Source organism: Glycine soja, chromosome 19, assembly GCF_004193775.1.
Source record: "Glycine soja cultivar W05 chromosome 19, ASM419377v2, whole genome shotgun sequence".
In the NCBI taxonomy this organism is placed as follows: domain Eukaryota; kingdom Viridiplantae; phylum Streptophyta; class Magnoliopsida; order Fabales; family Fabaceae; genus Glycine; species Glycine soja.
Genome location: NC_041020.1, coordinates 46,536,990 through 46,561,985, shown reverse-complemented (window position 1 = coordinate 46,561,985; position 24,996 = coordinate 46,536,990). Strand labels below are relative to the sequence as shown.

Below are 24,996 nucleotides of genomic sequence, written 5' to 3'. Positions count from 1 at the left end.
AGGCCCCAATTATGTTTGAAGGAGAAGGAAAGCTCTGCATCGCTAGTTTGCAACGAAGAAACATGATAAAAAGACTATGACACCAAAAGTAAAAGATAATAACATTTAATACGATTTGATACTTTTGACTATATCCACAAAATATCTTAATATTTATTATTTAAAATCATATTACAAATTTTTAAATAAACTTGAGAAAACTCTTTTGATTACAGGTTTTTAGACAAAATTTGAGAAACATTCCCTTTTAGGTACGGACAAACTTAAAAAATACTTCCTTCACTTTATCTTCTTCACTTAATAACGATCTTCTTTATAAACTGGATTGCTTTTCTCATCTTTTTCTTTTATAGAAATTGTATCTTAATTTTAAAAGAAAAAATACCTATAATTAAGATTATATCTTTAAATTTCAACAATACTTTTTCTCATCAATTCAAATTATGAATTGACATGTGAGTGTTATCAATTCCGTTGTATTTAATCCAAATGAACTAGTACTTACAGTTATACAGTCTTATATATATTTTTTTAAACTGAGTGATAGCCTTATAGTTATACAGACTTATATGTTATCAATTCCGTCGTATTTTATCTTTTGGAGTAAATAATCTATCCGTATCTCGGCCATAAAAAAGGATCTCGGCAAAAAAAAAAAAAAAATGAATAATCTATCCTTAACGTGTTTATGATCCGCAAGACTGCAAGCTGGAATCCCATCACAATGAAAATAATTTGAAAAATTCGAAAGTTGATATAATCAATATTTAATAAAATCAGAATTAGAAGACATTACAATAAGCTGCTAATGGCCATTCATTCCGCTTGACTTCTAAAACTAAAGCAAATAAATGAACACAAACGTGAATCAAGGTCTTCTTCTCTTCATGAAGAAGAGAACAGAGCATATCAGCATCAATATTCCGTGGCCATTAATCCCATATATTTTGAACTAACTAAATGGAAGCAATATTTCTTTAATTGGGTTGGGATTAGTTGTCGATTTTTTTGCCGAGAAGCATCGCGCGCAATTCTGCAGGGTCAATCTCGTTGATGTTCTCGGGTTTGTAGTAACCAGTGACAGGATCTGGCACCCACGAAACCTTGTACGTAGACACCCCTTTGTTGTCTTCCCCTGACTTTGGTGCCATCTTGCCGCTCATAAAGCCCACTCCTTCCTTTGTTGCGCTTTGTGATGCCACCGCGTACCCGCGTCTGATTAAATCATATTAGTCAGAGTGTGAAACTGAATACGTATCCTTTGACTCAAATCTCATATTCAAGTCTTATACATGAGAGGCAAAAAATAACATAATCAAGAAAACAGGTTTCACTAAAAGTGATTAAGTTTTTTTTAATACAAATTAAAAATCAACAAAATCGACCAATAACATGGTTACAACCAAAAAAAAGTCATTGACATAAGAACAAAAACACAATTTTAAAGTGAAAGAAACAATTACGGTACCTGGTGAGAGCGTTGAAGAATCCGTCTAGGACGAGAGAAGAGAAGATTTTGACGTTAGTGAAAGAAGGAGTCATTGGTGATTGGTGACTGAAATAGAGTGGAGAGCTTATTTGTTTGATGGGCACGTAAAAGATATCAGAAAAAGAAGCTTCCCACTGTGGAAGACTCGCTCTCTCTTGAATTTGAGTTGTAGGGAGGGGCCTTTATTTATAGGGCAGAGAATGGATACGATTAAGTAAAAGATAATCTCAGTGAATGGTTAAGCGAGTCAAAATATAAAAAATATTCATCTGGAACCTATGGTTTGCCGCCACCTGGCAAATTCGCTCAAACTAATCTAAGGAAAGCCAGCTACGGTTTTCAAAAAGATAATAATATGGCAAATGGGAGAATCAGTTCTTGTTATAAATTTGAATTTTTAGGATATTAAAACTTTTTTTGTGATACATACTTTTATTTTTATTTAATACTTATTTAAAGCATGGAACATTTGCTGATATTTTTTTTTATAAAAGAATACTTTTGTTGATGTGAATAAAGAAACAAATATGTTTCAATCTCAGTCTATAATGGTCCACTAAACCAACATACTTGCCAAACAGGTTCGATCTCTAATGAAAAAGCATAAATAAGAAACTTATCTATTTCTTCTAATAACAAACATATCTATAATATAATAAGATCTGAACGATTATCTTCTCCTCTAATTAACAATAACATATAGATAATCAATTCATCTCTAATGGTAAGATACATATAACAATTTTTTTTAATGATAAGGTTGACGAGATTACAAATATCTTAAATTAGCCAATATATACAAAACATATTATTCTCTCTTGCTCTTATCGCTTAAGTCTGACTTGCACTGATTTAAGTATTAGAGCTTTTATGGGTAATAAAATAAATGGTAAAATAGGTTTAGATTCATGTAAAATTTAAAAAATATTAATTTGATTATTATAAAAAATTGTATTAATTTGATCTTGTTAAATAGTAGTATGTCTAATAAACTTATAGGTACGATCTGATTACAAATGAATTAAGCAATTTGTGACGGTTAAAACTTTTTAAATGAATTAAAAAAAAATGTTGCTAAAACTCTTCAAAAATTATAACTTTTTGTCACTTTTTAATGAAATTAGAGGAAAAGATAGAGCAATAATGAGTTTTGGTGTTTTATGAGTGTGTTTAAAAGAATAAAGAGAAAAAGTAATTAAGTCATTAGTTACTTAAGAGAATCCATTTAATAAAATTATCATTGAGATTATAAAAAATATGTTTTATTTTTATAGGGAACAAATTAATATGAAAAATTTTATGAGGATCCAAATAATATTTTTCAAATTTTACATTAACCCAAAAATACTTTACTTAAAAAAAACTAATGACTCCTCAAATTTGAAAAATGGAATTTAAAATTAATGTGATTGTGAACTAAAACAATTATTATTAAAATTTAAATTCAATGTGAGGATATTTTGAAGTTATGATATATGGGTTTGTTAGATTTTATAAAAAAATATGATACTGGATATAATAAATATTTTTTGTTTCATATTTGATTAAAAAAATTATGAAACATCACAAATTAAATAGGTGTTGATAAAACAAAAAATTATTTTTTTTGCTACTCGCAACATCATGGGACAATTTTCTAAATATCTCGTGAAGAGATGATGACCTTAAAAAATATTCCTACAAAAATTAAATATGTTTTAAATCGAGTAAAATATGGTTTCAATCATACTACTTATGGTGATTAGCTTTAGTCAAATAATAATTTAGGTAATCTTGTTTGAAATATTGTTGGGTGTTAAACACAGATACTTCTCATAGAGGATACATTATTAGATAATCATGTGTCACCACATACATGTCTATATGTTTATAGTCAATATCTACATGACCCGCATGTTTTAGCTTTTCAATTTACATGGGAAAAAAAATAATATTTGATTGTGTTATATAGAATTTGCTTGGGATATGATGGTCCCAAATCATTTTTTTTTTAGATATCATGATCCCAAATTACTCAATTTCTCTAATTATAAAGAATTAAAACTTTGATTTGCCACATTATAAATAATTATTTTTCTCATTTCATGATATTTGTCATCTTAGATTTTTTTTATACAAACCAATAAAAATTAATAAATATTAAAAGAGAGTGACAATTTCACAAAATTTACTTTATTATCATCAATTTATTTATAGATTTTTATTGTTCATTGTCTATATTATAAAAGATTAGATTTTTATTGTTCATTGTCTATATTATAAAAGATATAAGTGAACAATAATCACTAATATTATTTTGAAAAATTAAAATAACAAATATTTTAATTTTTTTTTCTTAGATGACAATTATCATTGGACAAGGGGAGTAATCTCTTCCCCTATATCCAACACTCATTAGTAATGAATTAAGTATTTAAATGAGATATCAATAAATAAGAAAGTTTTAAACAAATAATTAAAAAATTTCTTAATCTTAGAAAGTAACAAATATATTGGCACAAATCATTAGCCCACACCACAAATATATTGGCAACAAAATTTCTTAATCTTAGTCAGTAGTTGGGCCAGAGAGTTAATCTACAAATAGAGATTATTAGCCCAGACCAAAACAGGCCATAGTTTTGGAAGTCACCTGCGCCGTGGCCTTGGAGAGTAGAACTAGGGAAACCTCACAGTCTCACACACAACCTTCAAAACAAAATAGAGATTATTAGCCCACACCAAAACAGGCCAATAGTTTTGGAAGTCACCTGCTCCGTCCCCGCCTTGTAGAGTAGAACTAGGGTTTTACTTTACCTCTGTCGCGGGAAACCTCACTGTCTCACACACAACCTTCAAAACAAAACAATACCATCCACACCAACAACCTAAACGAAAGATTAAGATTAAAACTAACATAATTATTATAGAAAGTAACCACCAAGTAGGCGCAAACATGACAGAGAAGAAGCGGAAGGAGAGGGACGAAGGCAACCGCCAAAGACTGAAGCCGAAGAAGAAGCCAAACACTCAATGGAAGAAGAGAGGCCCTCGTTTGCCCTCATCTCTTCAGAAACAGCTCCACCGTTTAAACCCCACCACTTCCTTCGACAGCGTCGATTCCGATGACGACAATGACGTTTACGAGTACGAGGAAGAACGGGCTGAGGAGGAGTCCAAGAAAAACAAGCGTTACGACCCTGCATCCGTCGACGATGACCTTGCTCAAGATATTGAGGTTTTTATTTTTATTTTTTTCAGCAATATAAACTCTTCATTTGAAATTTAATTAGTGTTCGTATTTTGTTTCAGCATTTGAAACATCTAGATTAAGCTCATTTTACCACTTGATTATTAAATTTATATATTACAATTTTCAACTTATCCATGTACTGGATAATTGTGATACACGTGTTCAATTGCATTTTAGGATGAGAATGTGCAATCTGATGATGAAAGTGAGGATGATGATTACACCGGGACAAAGAGGAATGAAAATGCTCCAAGTGACGATTCTGGAGAGGAAGACGATGATAGGCATGCAAGGATGCTACAAGCAATTACTGGCATGCCGAGTGAGGCTTTTGAAGGTAAGAAAACTGCTGTTAAACTTTTGTGTTATCCATTATTTTTGTTAGAACTTAGACTTATAAGCATGCATGCTGCTAATTTTCTTCTGTATAGATTGGAAATCATAATTAGTTATTAGAGATGCATATGAAGAAGTTTTTAATATCACATTATAGTTTTTGACTTGACACATTTTAATTTAATAGCTTTATACAAATGTTAAGTTCTATTGATGCAACTATTGAATTATACGATAATATACTAATGGTCATGTATACCAAATTTTAAATAATTTAGACATTCATAGACATGTAATCTGAGGGCGAGCCCTGGTGCAGCGGTAAAGTTGTGCCTTGGTGACTTGTTGGTCATGGGTTCGAATCCGGAAACAGCCTCTTTGCATATGCAAGGGTAAGGCTGCGTACAATATCCCTCCCCCATACTTTCGCATAGCGAAGAGCCTCTGAGCAATGGGGTACGAAGTTTATTCATAGACATGTAATCTATCGGTAGAAAACTTATATATTTAAGTAACATTTCAAAATAAAGTGATGTAATGAAATATCAATTTTGAAATGATATGAAATTATAGACTTGATCTTTTTCATGAGAACTTTCTATGCAACAGTTGGATTGATACAAAGTTATAGAAGGCGTCATTTTTGTCAAGTTTGACACTTGGTGTCAATTAATCCTTTACACACACACTCACACACTCACACATATATCTTTGCTTTAATTTTTCATGAATGCCAAAGCAGATTTGTACATGAATGATTCCCACAGCAGAGAGAATCCTGCTGTTGTTGCCCTTTCTATTTTGTTTTCAAAACCGTGATATGATACACTTGAAAATTTTAATAACTATGCAGAGAATAAGAAGAAAAAGAAGGTGATGAAGGACACTGTTATACCAGAGCTATATCCAGAGTCTGAATATAATCCTAGTCGTGATGTTGTGGATGGTGACGGACGCATTAGCATAGAAGACCTACTGAATCCTCTTCGTGAAAAATCTGGTTATGGAAAACTTAGGAAGAGATATCAACAAATTGAGAAGAATGCTAAAATTATTCATGTGCCACTTTCAAAGGCAGTTCAAGCTAAGGTAGAGAGGAAGGCAGCATATGAAATATCAAAGAAAGATGTCACCAAGTGGCAGCATATTATTCAGAGAAATAGAGAGGCCCCAACTATTTTCTTTGATGAAAATGTAAATTTAGGGTTTTCAACTGTAGGAGCAATAGCTTCTGAATTTGAACCCAGAACTGAATTTGAGAAGAAAATTGCTGCACTAGTTTATGATGAGGAAGTTATGGAAGCTCATAAAAAGGATGGTTCTAAGCTTCTTGAAATGAACAAGGTATGAATATTAGTTGATATTACTGATAATAGCTGATCATTGAATTTAGAATCTGATTTAAGTTGTCTTGTTCTGATTCCCATGCTTTCCATGTGTCTGTTGTATGATACCAATGTGGCAATGTTCTGATTAGTCATTCATAAAGTTGAATCAGTTGTGGTTTGGCATACTTAGTTTCAAACAGTCAAACTTGAATTTGTTTGTTAAATAAAAGTGCTTGGATGTTGTTGTGAAATACATTTGATTCAAATAAGTTTTTTCTTCTGCCTATTAAGATTTAAAATAGGTCAATTCAACCTAACTGACATGATTGAGGGTCTGAGGAAGTAACTAAATGGTATTTTTTCTGGACTGAACTGTTTTTTTGTGTGTGGGAGGGGGTGGGGTGAGTGGTGCCGGACTTGTTTCAGTGATGGGCTTAAAAAGATTGGATTTATATATAAGCTGGAGGTGCACAAGTCCAATTGCCTTAGGCATTTTGGATAAAGTAACAACATGAAGCTCAGTCCCACAAGTCCAATCACTTTCCGTACAGTGGAGACTTTGATCGGGCTTGTTCATAAAGTTCAACTATAAGTCCTCACCACTTTTTATGATTCTAGCAATAGATATGGAGGTAGATAAACCATATGTCTCAACTAGAGTGATGCCTTCAATTTATCTCAGTTTTATTTTTAACTTTTAAGTGCCATACAATGTTTCCTTGTGTGCCTGTTGGAGTTTAAGAATAAAATTTGCACTGACTACACCTTTAAAGGTCTGTTTACTGATTCTTCTTAACCCATGTTTTTATGCAATATGGCATGGAACTATTGGTGTTTTAGTGCTTTTTAATTGTTTTGTATTGTTTATTATGTCTGACAGGTCTCTATTGAAGATGAGAAGGATAGGCAAAATCGGATTGCTAAAATGCGGAGCCTTCTTTTTCGTCATGAAATGAAGGCAAAGCATATTAAAAAGATTAAGTCTAGAACATTTCATCGTTTGTTGAAGAAAGATAGATTAAAGGCAGAAGCTTCTCAGATGCAAATGGACCCTGAAGCTGCTAAAGAATATGCCATGAAACAAGAGCGTCAAAGGGCTGAGGTATATCATCATCCCTGAGAAATAAGAGATCAAGAAAATTTTCTTAACATATGCTGTTTACTGATATATCTTGTATCTTCATGATTAAAATGGAAAAATTATTTCTATTAATCCTTCTCTCACTTCCCAACTTGCTACAGGAACGCATGACGCTGAAACACAAAAACCATAATCCGTGGGCTGCACGTATTATCCAGCGTGGTTTACATAACCAAGATGAAGGAACTCGTGCTGCCATACATGAACAACTTCAAAGGCATGCTGAATTGACTAGAAAAATGAAGTCTATGAAGGGTAGCAGCAGTAGCAGTGAAGATAGCAGTGATGAGGATGAGGATGACAACTCTGCTGGTTCTGATCAGGATAGGGATTACAAGATTTTGGGAAAAGCTAAAGAAAAAACAGTGAAAGTGTTGGAGGAAGAGGATGAAGTTCCCAAATCAGGATTGCTTTCTTTGCCTTTTATGGTAATATCCATTCCTGCTCTCTTCTTCCTTTTCCCTTTTTCCCTGAAGGAAATTTTAGTGTAACCTAGCTTGAGAAGACTGATAAATACCTCAATTATTTTTACATGAATTACTATCTTGTTAAATGAATTATTACCTTTGGCTTCTGTTACTTTTGTTTTTATATATTCTTTAGTATCCAATTTAGAGATTGAAATTTGTCACCGGGGAAGTTTTTCTTATTGGTTTGTGGTCTTCCCTTGATTTGTTCGGATGTAGAGGCGTGGATTGGAGAAAAGAAAAGAGGCAGCTGTTGAAGAAGCCAACCTTGCTTTCCACGAATATGAAGATTCCTTGAAGAAGTTGGAGAATACTGGTGGCTCAGAAGATCTGAAAGCTGCTTCTACCAGTGGCAGAAGAGTATTTGGAATGGCTAAAGCCCAGATGTCTGATACCAGTAATAAGGTAAAATCAGATAATTGCTATGATGGCAGTGATAGTGAGGATGACTTGGGGATCAGCAAAAGTGGCAATATAGAGAATGAGGGAAGCGACCTTTTGCATACGGATGTAAACAAGGATTTGGTTGTAATTCAAGATGACACTGATACTCACCGGGAATCAGTTTTTAAGGTGATGAAATTCTTAACTTTTGAACTTTTTTCTTAAGTTAATATCTTTCTGGATAGATATGTGACACAATGCATTTTTTTGTTCACAGAATATTGATGAGATTATTAAAAATCCTGGGCCAAAAACTACATATGATGTTTCCATATTTGTTTCAGATACATGGAAAAAGGTTCAAATGCTTTTAATATATTGTTTTGTTTTAAAATTTAATCTTTTATCGAAGAGAAATATCTTTCATTTTTGAAGTGGGCGTTCTGTTGGACTGATGTATTTATGATTAGCAGGCAAAAAACAAAAATGAAGACATGACTATCAAGAAGTCTCCGAAGCTTACAGAACTAGATATGCAAGCTATAAAAGTATGAACTCTTTCTATTTGTTAAGAGTATAAAGCGCATTGTTGGTTTAGCCTTATACCTTTGTCCTTTTATGTCTTAGGTTACTGAAAAGGAATTTGGAGAGGATAGTGATACAGATTGTGAAGGACAGATGGTGGATGGAATTCTGTCTTCTGTTTCTAAAGTACCTTATGAACTTCCTTCTCAAGAGGAGCTCATTCGGCAAGCTTTTGCTGGGGATGATGTAGATGATGATTTTGAAAAAGATAAGCAGGAGATCCTCAACGAAGAAAATCCTGAGCCAGAGAAGCCTCTATTACTTCCTGGCTGGGGCCAGTGGACACATGTACAGCAAAAGAAAGGTTTACCATCTTGGATGCTGAAAAAACATGAAGATGCCCAGAAAAAAAGGGCAGAAGCCCTCAAAAAAAGGAAGGATGCTCAGCTAAAAAATGTGATTATATCTGAGAAGATAGACAAGAAGGTTAGTGCCATTAAATACAAGGTTTTGAACCTTTGGTACTCTTTTCAGATTATAGATATCAACTTGATTCAATGTGCACAACTATCTTTGTTTTCGTATAAGAAATTTGTGGAGTTGTTCTGGGTCAGCATATTTTTAATCATTGGTGTTTGCACTTTGCATATCCTTCTTCCAGATTATGATTTGTAATTATAGTTATTAATGGATATCCTTCTTCTTCTTCTTCTTCTTCTTATTAGTGAATTGCTCACTCCTACCTCATTATTCCAAAGAATCAAAACTCCTGTATTTATTTTTTGGTGTTTTCTTCTTGCTTCAATTTTTCTTTTCGTTAGATCTTCATGCTCTAATTATAGTATTATAATTTAGTGGCTCAAATAATGTTGCCAGCTGCCACTTGTTCCTAATTTTTTTTTTCTGTCCAGTAAATTGAGCTGATTTTAATTTTATTCTAACTTTTGAATATGGCAGGCTGAGAAACTACATACTAAATCATTGCCATACCCTTTTACTTCCCAAGAGGTCTTTGAACAGAGCATGCGTGTGCCCATCGGACCTGAATTTAATCCAGCAACTGCAATTGGTCCTCTTAACCGGCCGGAAGTAAGTGCTTTCTAACACTTGATTGGCAAACTTTCTATCCTTGATTTTTTTTCTTGTGTTAAAAAGTATCATGCTATAGCTTTTATTTATAGTAATTGAAAATAATATTTAGACAGTCTTGCTCTCTCTTGGGGGAGGGAAGACCTTAGTTTATTGGATACTGTTAGTAGGTTATAGTGGGTTCCTTGTCTTTTTACCTAATGATACTATTCAGGAAAAATACTATAAGATGCATGTGCATTTTTTTCTAGTTGTCTTGTAAATATAATCTTCCATGTGCAGGTGGTGAAGAGACCAGGTGTTATTATAAAACCAATAGAGTTCGAAGAAGTGAATCCTCATGAAAAAACAGAGCAACGGAGTGGAGGAGATAAGCGTAAGTTTAAGAAAAATAAAGTCAATGCTGACAATCCCATGAAAAAGGGGAAGGTGGGACGAAAAAGTTAATTGACAGGAGTTTTGGTTCTGTTCCAGTTCTAGAAATATTCTCAGTTTTGTCTTTTGGAGAGAATAAACTGTGCCAGGTTAAAAGAAAAAAGAATGAAAAAGGAGGAGAATTTAGTAGGCACGGAGGCTTATGGCATGCAAGAAATTGAAGAAAACAGAATTTAAGAGCAAGAGTTTTGTTTTTGTGTGGGGGTGGCGGGGGTGTTTCTCCTTTTGCATTATCGTTCAGGTTGAATTATTCATTTTTTTTTTGGTGAGTTATTTATTCATTATTTTCACACCCAACGAAAATGCTATTTTTTAATTTTGTCCCCAATTGATATAAATATCCCAAGGAAGTGGAAAAGAGTGTTATTTATCTTTGACAGATTTCTTCTCTTTCTAGATGCCGTCAGATTTCATTGTTTCATTGTAATTTTTTATTTTTTTTTATAGATTATCCCTCTTCTCAGTTCTCAGGCTTTTCTACAGATGTACTCTAGCATAGCTTTTAAGTTTTAACATCTGTACCATTTATGCACTGTTTTTAAAATTTTATTAACCATTACTTTAGTTTAAAATTATCGAAGTTGAAATGTCATAGTAATTTTTTTTTTCTTAAAGTCAATTTATGAGACTTATTAATTATATAGGATTCATTGGTATGTTGGTATTATCCCTTAATGGGATTCATATGAAATAATATCGTATTAAAAAATGTTTTGTTAAAATTTATTTAAACAATCTTTATCTCTTAGCGTATTCTACTGAAAATAAGTATACTTAATAGATATTCAGTAGAAATTTCCTCTATAGCCATATTATTTTATTCGTTAATATGATGTAATAATAGAGAAAGATTTGTTTAAAAAAAATTCTGCAATCGTAATGCATATGAATCAAACTCTTTTTTAACTACTTTAGAAGAACTAGACCCTGCAAGAAATACATCTTACTGGTATTTACCTTAACTCAGAAGTAGTCTTGTTCGGCTAAGCAGGATTGTTTTCATGAAAAATACTTGAGATATTGTGCCAAAAAAAAGTAATGAATCATACAACTGAATTGAAAAATGGAAACAATTAAATGTTAGTATCAATTGCAGTGGTGGTATTTGGTAAATCAACCGGATGGAGGTGCCACTGTTTTGCTCAATTAATACTAAGTACTGACCTTGTGTTTGGTTTGGTGTTGGATGACTCTGATCTGCATCAATATCAACGCTTCCATTTGTTGCTTCGGCGTTTCCGTAAATTAGATGTGAAAATTTAGTAATATGTGTGTTGTTGAAGTTAAACCAATACCAAGAGGGGTGCTAAATGTTCTTGAACCACGAGTTCGAATTGCTCCGTCTTTTTCTACGTGTAACGTTCTGGCATGTGACCTTTGGGACCTTTGGTCGAGTCAATTCCACCTCTTCCCGTTTTGTTTGTAGGACAAGTTATTATCTGTTTGAGTATAACTTTGTTTGACCATTTTCAAACAACCATCGTTTTGAAAAACTGGTAGTTCTTATCCTAGCTAATTTGTTTTAGGCTTAATTACAAATTTAGTATTCCTATTTATCTCAATTCACGTGACTGTCAACGTAAGCAATTAACGATCAACATTCAGGGTTAGGGACTAAAATTATTAGATTACAAAAAAACGAAAGACTCAATTTGTGAATTAAATACCAGTAGGACTAAATTCAGGACTAAATTCGTGAGCTGAGATAAATAAAAAGATCTAATTTACAATTAAGCTTTTATTTTACTGTTGACACTGGTAAGTGATTTGTAGATCATGTCTTTGCTTCTAAGTGATTGGTGGATCACTTTTATTGTCTTCCCCACTTTTTCTTTGTAGGGGTGAGCAGTGATCCACGGTGTATAGTGCATATGGATTTCAACATTAACATGGTTTTTCCTACATGGTTCAATCATTTATGAGAGTTGAGACACTGAGAAGCCTTTGTTACATTCTGTTGCTCTATTCAAGAGTTGGATCTGGGGAGCACATTTTTATAGGTTAAGGTGCATAATTCACAGTGGTGTAAACAATTTCGGCCTGGCACATGGACTCATCTATGGACAACAAATTTTACAATCATTTGTGGGTCATGATGAAGCTTACTGACGTGCAGATATAACCTGCTACTGTATTTGATTATTAATAATTTGAATCTGCTAAGCTAAATTATATTGCACTTGAATTCATATCTGAACACTCTCCTTCAAGATATACAAGCATACAGACAATTGTATAGAGGACAATGCTACTAAGTTTAGACCCTAGTAGCAATAGAGAGATATCCTTTTAAGGCTAATGAGGGTGTGGTGAAGCTTATATGCTCTTCTATAACTCTTCAAAACCTTCTTCATCTCCTTCATTTTCTATCCTTTGAAATTCTCGTCTCCATGACTCCATCTGCCAGAATATCAATGCTTGGTTATGCTTTATACAAAATACTATGCAATAGCATGTCAATTTGAACAGGAAGTGCCTCACCTGATCATCAGAATGTAGCAGCTGTTCTGCAACAAATAGTATATTATTGTAGTGTCCTGATACAAAATCTTTACCACTTCTCTCTGCAAACCCTTTGTAGTTGATAATTTCCACCCGAAAACCCTTGCTCATGAATAGTTTATCCACCCATTGCCTTGTATTGGACTGTGCAAGGGACCAGAAAAGATTCTATTTTTCCTTTCTATTTCTGGAAGAAGAAAATTATTTTAATAAACTAATTAAATTAGTTGCACACTAACCTTAATTTCTATGTCTGTCTCAGCTACGCAGGCAGGAAGTTCTCCCACAAAAAGAGATCCTTTCATGGCCAAACTGCTTATCATTGACAAAACCTCTTCAAAATTTGCCAGTGTCATCACTGGAAATCCCTGAGCATGAATAAACCCGTATGACTAACTTCTCTTGCAAAGACTCCTTTTTCCCCCAACACTTTGCTTTTGATTCCAAGACTTTACTAATTGGAAGAAAAATGATAGAATTAATCACCTGTAAGGCCCATATACTAGGTCTACTACCATTATAGCCTTTAAATTGCATAGCCTGCTCTATGTCAGATGATTCCAGTGGAATATGGTAGAATATGCAACCTTTGGGCATCTTAGCCCCAACACCTGAAGCTTTAAAAAGACACAATTAGATGTTTTCGTCTTAGATCGCACACTACAAAAATAAAAGGAAATAAAGATGAAAGGTGCGGAGAATGACATGCATGAAATTGTGAAAACAAGCTACAAGCCTTATTTACAGAGTTTTGTGAGGCATAACTCTTTTAACTAAGCACTACCTGGTTTTGTTGAATTTATAATAATAATAATGTTGTAGTCTGAAGAACAGTTTCCAATTGGATTTGGATTGTTTCCTAAGCTTTTCCCCTTACATGAGAGAAAAATAGACATATATTGCATAACACATTTTGGGATACTTTGTGCCTGTTTTTCTTTTCAAATGATGTAATCATTTAAAAACCTGACTAAGAGAATCCAAATCCTGGCACATCTAGCTTGCATGTGTACTTACCAGCTTTTCTGCTCACTATTGTCCCTATGATAAACTTTGCCTAATGATATTTAATTTTGGCAATGATACATGCTTAAAAGATCATCGTTCACTAAATCAACTAATGTCACCTTTAAGTTTCTCAGCTGCAATTCTAAATACACTTTCTGGGGATATGTCAAATATTAGGATCGAAGAGGGCAACTGAAGTCTGTATGGCCGTGTGTCCATGCCATCAGTCAACAAAATTAGCTGCAATTAAAAGGAAAATTCCAAATCAAACTATGCAATATCCTCAAATAAACCGCCTGAGTACTTAAAATATTAAATGAAAAATAGTAATTTAAGAGGATATAGAATTATTCTCATAAACATACATACGCTGAGCAAGTACCTGCTTTAGTCCGTCAATAAGGCTCACTGTATGAAGCAGCTTATCATCAATGAACTTGGTTGCAAGACAATAGGGATGCAAGTCCTGAATCACATCCTTGGGACTATTATGAGGGACAAAACAACCAGCATATGGATCTAGAAACAGAGGCTCTGCACTTGCAAAGAAGTGATACTATGAGACATGTTGATCTTGTCCACTATGTGACATGACAAAATGTAGCATATAAATGGCATAATTTTATTTTTATTTTCCAAATATGTAATAAATAACAATGGCGGAGAATATACATACACGAGTAATGATATATAGACACTTCTGTATATCAAAAACAATCAATACTTATAATTTCTGTTCATATATCTGTTTTTATCACATCATATTATCTATCATACCTACATTTCTCTCTTCTCTCTGTTTCTTTCTCTAAGTGTTAAAACAACCTGCTTCGAATGGTGGGCTATAAAATGCTAGCTTAGCACGATGAACCTACACCTACCGTTTCTTGAACAATTCTGTATAGAGATATAGGTTTGTACTTTGAAGCATGAAAACTCAACCGCACTCATGTATTATATTCATGATCACCCTTGAAATGCTCGATGAAATGTCTAAAAGAGATAGCATTTTCTAAAAAACGTGTGATGGAATGAGAGGGGGAGATGGGTTAATTTGCCTGGTCGAAGAGTTTCCTGGTGACGAAGAGAAGCAGAGGCAGTGGCAGCAAGGAGCAATGGGTCATTGTCGCCGTTGAGTTTCGCAGTAGAAACACACAGTTTCCTCTTAGAGGTGCATATGAGTGAGGGATGCATATTAATATAATAAGTTACGGGGAAAGCTTCTACACAACCCATGAATGAAGAGTTTACAGAGGAGAAGGATTCCTAGATACACTGCATGTATGTATTTTTAAGCACCAAATAGAAATAAGAAGAGCTAAGATAAGATAATCCATGTAATGGGAAAATAAATAAAGGAAAAGTAGTGTTGTAAAAATGTCTCCAAAAGTTTGACTAAATTATGCTTTTGTTCGATAAGTGAACGCTTTTTTAATTTTTTATTTATAAATTTATTTTTTTAATTTTAATTCTTGTAAAAAAAATTAATTTTAATCCCTTCAAAATTTTAATTTTTTTTATTTATAATTTTTATAAGTTCGTGCTATAAAAATTAAAAATGAACAAAAATATTTTATAAACAGCAAAAGTATATTTAAGCCAAAAGATTATACTGTATAACATATACTACAAAATATATATATATATATATATATATATATATATATATATATATATATATATATATATATATATGCAATTTGGTTGGTGTGCCATCCCATTTTTCATGTATAATAATAACACCATTGAGCCACGTAGGGTACAGTTGGACTGAAAAGGATTATTTATGGTATTGGTGCATGTTGCATAGATCTATGGTACTGGATCATCCAACTAAGAGTTCGTTCAATAAAATGAAATTAGATGAACATGAATTTTAAAATGAAAATTTTGAATTAAAATAGAATATAAAAAATATAAATTATATTTTATTTTATTGTTCATTTAATTTATTTTCAGTTCTCTTTCATCACAAACGAAAACCTAAAATTTACAGTACTATGAAAAAATAGGTAGCTATGTATGTTTAATTATGTTTTTTTTTAAAAAAATTATATACAAAAGTTTGACAAGTAGCAGGAAATATATTTTTAATACTTTATTTATGCATCTCACTAAATGTTTAATATTTTACACTCACATTTTATATATTTAATAGCACACATGTATAATTCAACCAATGAAAAATCAAGTTAAAGAAATTTTGAAAAACTGTGATAGTAATATTTTTCGCTAGCACAAAGAATGATGTATTATACGTACTGAAAATACTTATTGCATTTTCATCTTAGTGGGTCGTGCTCGTCATTTTTGTGGGCAGAGATAGACAACATGCCAATGGCAGATTGGTAGTGGACCGAGGTCTTATCCTATAAGAATTTATTTTTCTTTTCCTTCCTGACTCAACAATTAGAGGGAAACTTAATACTATTTTCGTAAAACTATTATTATTATTATTATTATTAAAACAAGAGGGCAAAAAGAGAGAGGCAGCGCGAGTAAAGCCCACAGAAGGCGCTAGTCATATCATTTTATCACTAGCAACTATATTTGTACAGTGTATACGAAATTTTTTAGTTATATATAAATAATTTTAACATTTTTTTTTATCAATTAGTAATGTAAGAATATTTACATCAACAGTACGTGAAAAATTTACACTTATATCAAAAGTTATAACTGAATTTTTTATTTAATTTATATTTTATGTGTTGAATAATTGAAATGATATTTTAAGCAAACATTGACAATAATATATATGGAAGGCTTTAAGTGAAGATGGGGAATAATTAAGATTGTTGCTATTATTTCTTTTCACAAGTATGCATTGTTAAAAAAGTATCAAATGACCATAATGTGTTCGCCAATCTAGAACAACACTCTTGCATGACAAAAACGCGAGATTGGACCAAATAAAAAATGTCTGGCCCAAACCTAACTAATTTAGCCAACCATTAGACTTAATGTGCATTTGTGCGGAGAAAAGCATATCGTTATGAATGTGCATATGTTAGAATTAAAACTAATAATACAGTTAATTAATTTGTTGGTTTGCTTGCATGATGGGTGTAGAATGTGGTGTACGGCTAGCGTGTGACGAATATGCTCTGTTCGGTATTGATTATGAGGAGCATGGACGTTCTGAAGGTGCTCGTTGTTACATTAAAAAAATTGATAACATCGTTAACAATTGTTATAACTTTTTCAAGTCAGTTAGCGGTATGGATCCAAATAATTTAAATTCTCAACTCTATTGAAACCTGAGACATTTCTGCTCAGCTTTATGATTCCTTTGCATATTTCAGAGCTACAAGAGTATAAGGGTAAGGCTAGATTCTTGTATGGGAGGGGCAGTGAGCCTAGTTTTACATAAAAAGGACCCTTCATTATTCTGGGACGGTGCAGTTCTCGTCGCACCCATGTGTAAGGAATGAATGTTTTTAACAATATTTTAGTATAGAAAAATAGATCATGCCAATGGTATAAAATTAATTCGAGTAACTCTATCAACTCCATTAATTGAATAGTACTTTTTGCTACGTAAAAATTGAACATGGCTTATTCAAATGTTGGAACAATAAGCCAGATATCCGGTGGTGAAGCCATACCCGGTGGTGGTCAACATATTGACTAAAGTGGAAGATATAATCCCAAAGTGAAAGATAGTTCACACAAAGGATGCCATCAATTCAGCCTTGAAAGACCCTGCCAAACGTGAAAGGGTGAGGTTTATATTGTAATTGAGATGCTTACTTAAATGACTTGAAATCTTGTTGATTTAGTGCTAGAGTTAATTAATGTGCCTCTTCCTTTGAGGGTCATTCCTAAGGGTGAGTAAGCGGGTTGGCCCGTTCCGTGTAAGACTCGTTTGCATAAGTCTGCATTTGTAGCAGATCGGATCAAATTCAACCTTCAAAGACCCTGTCAAACGTGAAAGGGTGAAGTTTATATTGTAATTGAGATGCTTACTTAAATGACTTGAAATCTTGTTGATTTAGTGCTAGAGTTAATTAATGTGCCTCTTCCTTTGAGGGTCATTCCTAAGGGTGGGTAAGCGGGTTGGCCCGTTCCGTGTAAGACTCGTTCACATAAGTCTGCATTTGTAGCAGATCGGATCAGTCCGCCCCACTTTTTACACGGACGAAATAAATTGGTGGGTCCACCTCTGTCCCGTGGATCCCGCGAATCAAACGAGCAGATTCGCCGGCCTAGTTTTAAAAGAATTTTAATTTTAATAAAAAGTTAAATGCAAATGTAAATAAAATCTAAATAATTACTCAATTACATTAGTAAAATAAAGAATGTCTTAACAAAAGAAAATCTAAGCAATAAATCTAAAATATGAAATTTAAACATCTCCAACAACAAATGATTCCATATTTGAAGTAGCTTGAGTCTTCTCCATCTTCACATTTAAGAGTACAACAACAATGAATTCATCCCAACAAAAATAAGATAAAAACAAATTCTAGAGAGAGAAGAGATGTACTTTGCGTGGTGGGCCGAGACTATGCCGATGTAGTGTGTCGCGTGACTGCGTGAGTGTGAGTCGCGTTTTGTTTTTCTTGTAATGGAAAGAGTTGTATGACTTGTGCGCATACATGATTGCGTGGTGGAGGAAAACCGTGAGGAGAAAACGGTTAAATATGATGTGAGCTATTTTTTATAATAAAAATATATTGAAATGTCTTTAAAAATATTTATTTAACAATTATTTTTAGCTTAAATGATAAGAATTGATATTTTTATTATTTATGACTTGCAGATATGAAAAAGATTGATTAAAAGAAAAAAAAAGAGAAAATATCAAAAAGAAAGATTTTTAGCATGTTATCATTTATCTTTTTTTATCTTAATCTTTGATTTTTGTTCTTTTATTTTTCTTATCTTATCCTTTTTTATCTTTATCATTTTTTAATTTAAATCTTTTGTTTTTATCTTTAAATCTTTATCTTATCTAATATATTTTTTTATCTGTTATTTTAAAAGAAAAGTTTAAAGTGAAAAAGAGAAAATCAAACCTAATATAATTGAGTTAGACCACACCAATCAAACCTAATGCGAACTGCCGGACAACCCGCGGATCTCGCAGGCCAAACCCGCATAGTCTGCGGGTTAAGCGGGGCGAACAAAAAAATATGACATAATCATGTACCGTTTAAAAAATTGGTTCGTAACCCGGGCAGACCGTGAACCTCACGGACCAGTCCATGGACCTAGATCCGTTTACCCAGGTCAAGCCCAGGTTGAAAACAGCATTAGAAATGTTGAGAATCAGCATGAGCCTTGAAGACAGCTATAAGGTTATAAAGTCGTTCGTTTTTATATTGAATCTAGTTCACGATCAAATTACCACTTCTTAAATATACTTATTATACCTGATTTTGTTCGGTTCATTGGCTGAGTTTTGAGCTAGCCAGAAGTAAGCTGAGCATTATATGAGCGAGCCAGTAGCAAAGACAAGACCATAAAATTGTACCCAGGAATGTGGCATGGCTTAACATCGGGGGAGACCGATGAGAACATCGAAAAAGTCTTTGCAGACATTATAATGTGGCTAGACAAGCACACGAGCAATGGCACTCATGCTTCATCACAACAAATTGAGACTTACAACTATGGCATTGAGAGATTTACAACAGTTGCATCATCAACAAAGATTGTAAAGCAAGCAAACGGGCTAAGAAGCTATCTTTGTGGGTTGAAAGGAAACCGTTTGCAATACCACTCAGCAATTTAAATTGTAGTCGTACTATGGTAGGGAGTTAGGGACTGTGACCTTGTGGCATGTACCTATATATCGTTCTATTATGGCCATTTTCCCGTGGTTGCCTAATTGATAGGAGTCTAAATTGTTTACAAAATGTGGCAAAGCTCCAAGTAGCATCGTTTCACAAAATTTTCACATGGAACATCGATAATAAGATTGAGTGATATTATAACTAGGCTAATAAGCTTATAAAGTTATAATAACACCAGCAAAAGCAATCTATAAGACCCCATAAAGCAATAACAAAGATGCAGACGAAAAGAGAATTAAAACTATCCTGTGTCTGTTTTATAAGAATAAGTCGATATGTGGCACATATCCATGATGTTCAATGTAGTTGCAACTCATTCCAAAGGTAAATTCTCAGACATATTTCCGTTTCACAATTAATCATTAGACGTTTATAAACTTTCTCCTATACTTTGTACCGAATTTTAGGAATATAATCATCACTGGATATCAATATGGACATCAATAGCACATACAATAAAAATTTATAAAGGACAAACGATAAAGGGGAAATTTATGTATATATAGCTGACTAATGAACTATGAAGAGATGGGAAATCCCACTAACTGTTTTCTGGCTAATGCTATGAAAATGCAAAACTACAATCCCCTTTTGCACTCAATCTGAGGTATATTTTGTAGAACAAACTCCAATTTCCATTATCCTAGCAAGAATTAGGCAGAGGTTGTTCCTTCCTTTTGGTCCCCAAAAATGCGTTGTCGGAAGTCAGAAACCATTAGAGGGAGTCCCTTGCGTAGGTCCACCTTGGGTTCCCAACCCAGTTGCTCCTTGGCCCTACTAATATCAGGCTTTCTCTTGTGCGGGTCATCCTCAGTGTTGGGCCTGTACTCTATCTTAGCCTCTGGATCTATTGTTTCTTGGACCACCTGCATCGACATCACCAGATATATAATATTATCCCTCGTAAACCATAGAACATCTTATCACAACAACAATTCTTTTCTTCCCAATTGGCATTCTTCATTTATATTTGTGTGGGTGGGTTAGTAGAGCCATTTGTTTGGCACAGCAATTCATCGAAATGTGTATGAATAAACGATTTGGTGGGAAAACGACAAGGCAAATAAGACAATTTGACAAATTGCATCAAGTGTCATCTATTCCTTGTTAAGAGAATAGGAAAAGGAGACAAGAATAGCAGAATAAACTGGCGTCCTTGCTAAGAATGATACCTAAATGCTTTCCTCTTATATGTAAGCTTCGTTTCATTTAACATATAGAGGTATGATTCTGACTTTTGGTTTTGTCCACGTAATGTGCATGATCATGAGTAGTTTTATATTCCTTCATAGCCCTTAGACAATTATTTCTGTAGCCAATTTCTCTTGGAATTATTACAAGCATAGTGAAAAATAAGAAAGTTTTATTCACCAAAAAAAAGGAAGCATCCTCTTATCAGTTTATATAAGAGCAAGAATCTAAACTTTACCTTGGCAAGTTCAAGCATGGTGAATTCACCCGGATTTCCAAGATTGAAAGGTCCCACATGTTCTCCTTCCATAAGGCGCATCAGCCCCTCCACCTGTGCAAACATAAACACCTCATTAATCCAGCAAAAAGAAGCATATGGGCTCTACAGCTAATGGTCCAAATGTACTACAAGGTACCAGTAATCTCACTGGTACTGATCTAGGCCTTAACACACGGTGTAGCCTTCGGCCCTTTGCAAAGAGCATGAAATCAAGGTTTGAAATTATAATTTAACCATAATTTTAATTATGAAACTTTGAAGTCTTTTTTAAAATTAAAATGGCAATTTCAAAATACAATTCTATAGAATTGTAATATAACTAAATTGACCATTCTCAATTCCTAATCCCTTCCATTTAAATTACAATTTTTAACTTACTACAAATTACACAACTACTCTTCGTCTCCATCACCATTGGTCCACAACTACTATTGATGTGACAGTCAGTATTATCATCAAAATGTTGTTATCACTGTTACCGTTAATTGTAATTGTCACCACGTACCCTTGCGTCCACCATCACTTCTCTTGAATTAGAATTGAAATTACGATTCTCAACCATAATTCTACTTTCACAAGTGAATGGATCCCGGAAGAAAAGAATTGTTTGTTGTGTATATATGCAGTATGCACAGGGGAAAGTTCACGTGTTTCTGGATTGAAAGTCAAGCTACTTCCAAATAAAGCATATATATATATATGTGTGTGTGTGTGTGAAAGTACTAAAATTTATATTTGATTACACAAAACTTATTAGATAAGACTTAGTTTTATCAGCATACTAATTACTAATAGATGAGAGAGAAAAAGAAGTATATGACTTACCAAGTCAGAAACATATTGGAAACTCCTAGTCTGCTTCCCATCCCCATAAACGGTCAAAGGTTCCTTCCTCAGTGCCTGCATTAACGCCACCAATTAGCGACACTTGACTAAGAAAGCCACGATATGCATTCCATTCTGTAACGAAAGGTGCATTTCCAAACTTGAAAACAATTGGTTTAATTACCTGAGCAACGAAGTTACTAACAACGCGACCATCATCTAAGCACATTCGTGGCCCGTAGGTGTTGAAAATCCTAGCTATTCTCACCTGAAAAAAATAAAATACAAAAGAAAAATTTGTGATTATTTTTTATTTGCTAGAACAATGAAATTGATTAGCAAAGAAAATCAAACACTTAAATGACCTCGACTCCAGCTCCTCTGTGGTAGTCCATGGTCAACGTCTCAGCAGTACGCTTTCCCTCATCATAGCAGCTTCGAACACCTATCAATTAATATTTGGTATGCCGTTTTAATACTAAAGAAAATGAATGAGAGGATGAAGTACTATTTAACAAGGAAAACAAATAATTTGAAGTCAAAGTTTGGCCAAGCCTTCAATTTCTAATCCTTCTAATTTGGAAACTAAAGATGAAATGGGAAGTATATATTTTTATGACGTATTTTACATATACTTTATTCACGCACATTTCTATTCTTATAACACGAAAACGTAATACTGCCAAAAAAAAAAGCCTAATTAATCTCATTTTTATTTAATGAGTTTAATATGTACGTACTAGTAGCATAAAACACTTTTATACCTGTTTTACACTATTAAATATGTAATGTTTTTCTCAAATATAATTGTATCTCTCCTTTTTCTTTTTCGTTGATATAATGAATACTGTATTAGTATTTCTTTCTTTTTCGTTTTACCGCACCAAACATTATGTATGTAGGTTAGCCGCTATGGTAGTGAAAAAGCCAAGTACCAACCCTTTTCAGTTTTTCACCTTTGGCGATAAGGATTTTTTATAGTGAAACGTACTGTGATGATTGCAATTCGAATTATATACGATCTTATAGAACAAGGAACGAAGATCTGAAGTCTGAACCCTCCGTTGGGTGGACCCTGGAGTGAGGGATTCCTCGTTGCCCATGAGAATTTTGACAGGGTATGGGAAACGTGGTCCTCTCATGATGTCCCACGTGTCTCACAAGCCAAAAACCTCGGTTGGTTTGACTCTCCTTTCCTCAATTCACCTAGTTTGAAAAGGAAAACACACAAACAGAGGTGTGGTGTCGCAACACCGTGGTTCTCACGTGACGCAATAAGTCTAATCTAAAAAACTAACTACTATGGTTCAGAGCATGTGAATCTCGGACCATAGGGTATTGCTTAAAGTACAGTCCAGAATAAGAAAAAGAAAAGAAGAGAGAGGTTGGAACTGACCAATGGGATTAACGTTGCCCCAATAGGTCTCCTTCTGAGGATGTTCCAGAGGATCTCCGTAAACCTCACTGGTACTGGTCAGCAAGAACCTGGCCCCCACTCTTTTAGCCAGTCCCAGCATGTTCAACGTTCCCACCACGTTGGTCTTGTGAATTAACACTAGCTCAATTAAGAATATTCCAAAAGAAACAAATAAAATTGTTAAGCATAATTAAGAAACATGAATAGAATGTAAGAAAAGGATATGATAGTCTTGACTGGGTTAAACTTGTAATGGACAGGGGAGGCGGGGCAGGCGAGATGGTAGATCTGGTCGACCTCTAACAGGAGAGGCTCAACGACGTCGTGTCGAATGAGCTCGAAGTTGGGGTTGCCGAAATGGTGCATGACGTTTTCTTTCCTTCCGGTGAAGAAATTGTCGACGACGATGACGCTGTCTCCGCGGGCAATCAAGCGATCCACCAAGTGGGAACCGACGAACCCGGCCCCACCGGTCACAACGATCCGGAGACCCTTCCGCTTAATCCCCAGAGGGATTTTTCCGACGGAATGCACGGAGACGACGTCGTAGCTTGGGGAGTTGGTGGGCCAGCGGGTGGGCTCCAAGTAAGGAGTGGGGAATGGGTCGTGGAGGCCAGAGGGGAGGAGGAAGAAGAAGAGGGTGGCGAGGACAATGCCCAGGAGGAGGAAGTGGAGACGCTGTTCGCGTAGGAGGTAGCGGAAGGAGAGCCATGGCTTCTGCGGCTTCGGGTAATAGGCGTCGTCCATGGGTTGGGCCTCGTGCCCTCGGAAAATCAAGCCCGTAGACGAAGACATTCTCGCCAGCTAATTCACAATCTCCAATCTGAATTTGATACCAAGAAAGAAATAATGAATGCGGAGAAGGCGGGGAGGGAGGGAGAGTCACCTCATCAGATCCAAGGTAGGGGTGCGTGCGTTTTGGTCTTTATAAACTGACCAGCTTTTATGCTCCATCGTCCCATGTAGATATATACTAAGAAGTACCAGACGAGATTAAATTATACTATCATTTTATCATTTTTATTCATTCAATCATTAAATTTATATTTATATCAAATATTTATTAAAATTAAATAATAAGAAAAAGTAATCAAATTATTCATATTTTAATATATTATGAAATATTTATATTATGTTGACTTTAATCTATAAGAATAATATATAAAATAATTTTGAATTAATATAAAATGTTACATAATTAATTTGTGTGAAATAAACTTTTAATTTAATAAAACTAAGAAAATATTTTTCAATTAAAAATTATAAAATAATAAAATAATTGTTATCAATGTAATTTTATCTCATATATATATATATATGACAGAAAACATGTAAAGGAATAAGATATGAAAAACATTTGATATACATCCATATGTTATCTTACTATACCTACGAATATAGAAAGAAAAAAAAAAGTAGATATAATAAAATTTATGATTTGATAGGAATAGAAAAATAAAAAAAAATAAAAGATGTTGGTTAAGTGTTTAAGATTAATAGTGATTTATGTATTATTATTGAAAAGATAATTAAAGATTCAAATGTT

At 33.8% G+C, this 24,996-nt stretch overlaps 4 protein-coding genes and 1 pseudogene across 6 annotated transcripts; 2 read left to right on the top strand and 3 right to left on the bottom strand.

Moving 5' to 3' along the window:
- Positions 1–743: 743 nt before the first annotated feature.
- On the bottom strand, positions 744–1,666 carry LOC114399354 (indole-3-acetic acid-induced protein ARG2-like). Its single transcript, XM_028361537.1, has 2 exons — positions 1,469–1,666; positions 744–1,215 (listed from the first exon to the last, which is right to left on the bottom strand). The coding sequence occupies exons 1-2, from the start codon at positions 1,540–1,542 to the stop codon at positions 993–995; spliced, it is 297 nt and encodes a 98-aa protein (XP_028217338.1). The 5' UTR covers positions 1,543–1,666; the 3' UTR covers positions 744–992.
- Positions 1,667–4,164: 2,498 nt separating this feature from the next.
- Positions 4,165–10,888, top strand: LOC114400197 (U3 small nucleolar RNA-associated protein 14). 2 transcript variants are annotated; one of them, XM_028362530.1, is made up of 11 exons: positions 4,165–4,706; positions 4,899–5,058; positions 5,911–6,401; positions 7,266–7,487; positions 7,628–7,954; positions 8,213–8,566; positions 8,655–8,735; positions 8,851–8,925; positions 9,005–9,388; positions 9,860–9,991; positions 10,274–10,888. In XM_028362530.1, exons 1-11 carry the CDS (start codon positions 4,425–4,427, stop codon positions 10,436–10,438), a joined length of 2,673 nt encoding a protein of 890 aa, XP_028218331.1. In that variant the 5' UTR covers positions 4,165–4,424; the 3' UTR covers positions 10,439–10,888. The 2 variants fall into 2 exon arrangements, with proteins under 2 accessions (XP_028218331.1, XP_028218330.1); XM_028362529.1 differs by having other exon boundaries at positions 8,848–8,925.
- A 1,644-nt stretch (positions 10,889–12,532) lies between these two features.
- On the bottom strand, positions 12,533–15,271 carry LOC114399451 (putative S-adenosyl-L-methionine-dependent methyltransferase MSMEG_1480/MSMEI_1444). Of its 2 annotated transcripts, none has more exons than XM_028361640.1 (7): positions 14,995–15,271; positions 14,319–14,470; positions 14,056–14,176; positions 13,415–13,545; positions 13,168–13,296; positions 12,908–13,072; positions 12,533–12,826 (listed from the first exon to the last, which is right to left on the bottom strand). In XM_028361640.1, exons 1-7 carry the CDS (start codon positions 15,170–15,172, stop codon positions 12,755–12,757), a joined length of 948 nt encoding a protein of 315 aa, XP_028217441.1. In that variant the 5' UTR covers positions 15,173–15,271; the 3' UTR covers positions 12,533–12,754. The 2 variants fall into 2 exon arrangements, with proteins under 2 accessions (XP_028217441.1, XP_028217442.1); XM_028361641.1 differs by having other exon boundaries at positions 13,415–13,539; positions 14,995–15,269.
- Positions 15,272–16,998: 1,727 nt separating this feature from the next.
- LOC114398882 lies at positions 16,999–19,676 on the top strand (annotated as a pseudogene).
- Positions 19,677–20,062: 386 nt separating this feature from the next.
- Positions 20,063–24,399, bottom strand: LOC114398045 (UDP-glucuronic acid decarboxylase 2-like). Its single transcript, XM_028360158.1, has 7 exons — positions 23,676–24,399; positions 23,430–23,577; positions 22,399–22,478; positions 22,218–22,301; positions 22,034–22,108; positions 21,167–21,259; positions 20,063–20,603 (listed from the first exon to the last, which is right to left on the bottom strand). The coding sequence occupies exons 1-7, from the start codon at positions 24,243–24,245 to the stop codon at positions 20,391–20,393; spliced, it is 1,263 nt and encodes a 420-aa protein (XP_028215959.1). The 5' UTR covers positions 24,246–24,399; the 3' UTR covers positions 20,063–20,390.
- Between the last annotated feature and the right edge of the window lie 597 nt (positions 24,400–24,996).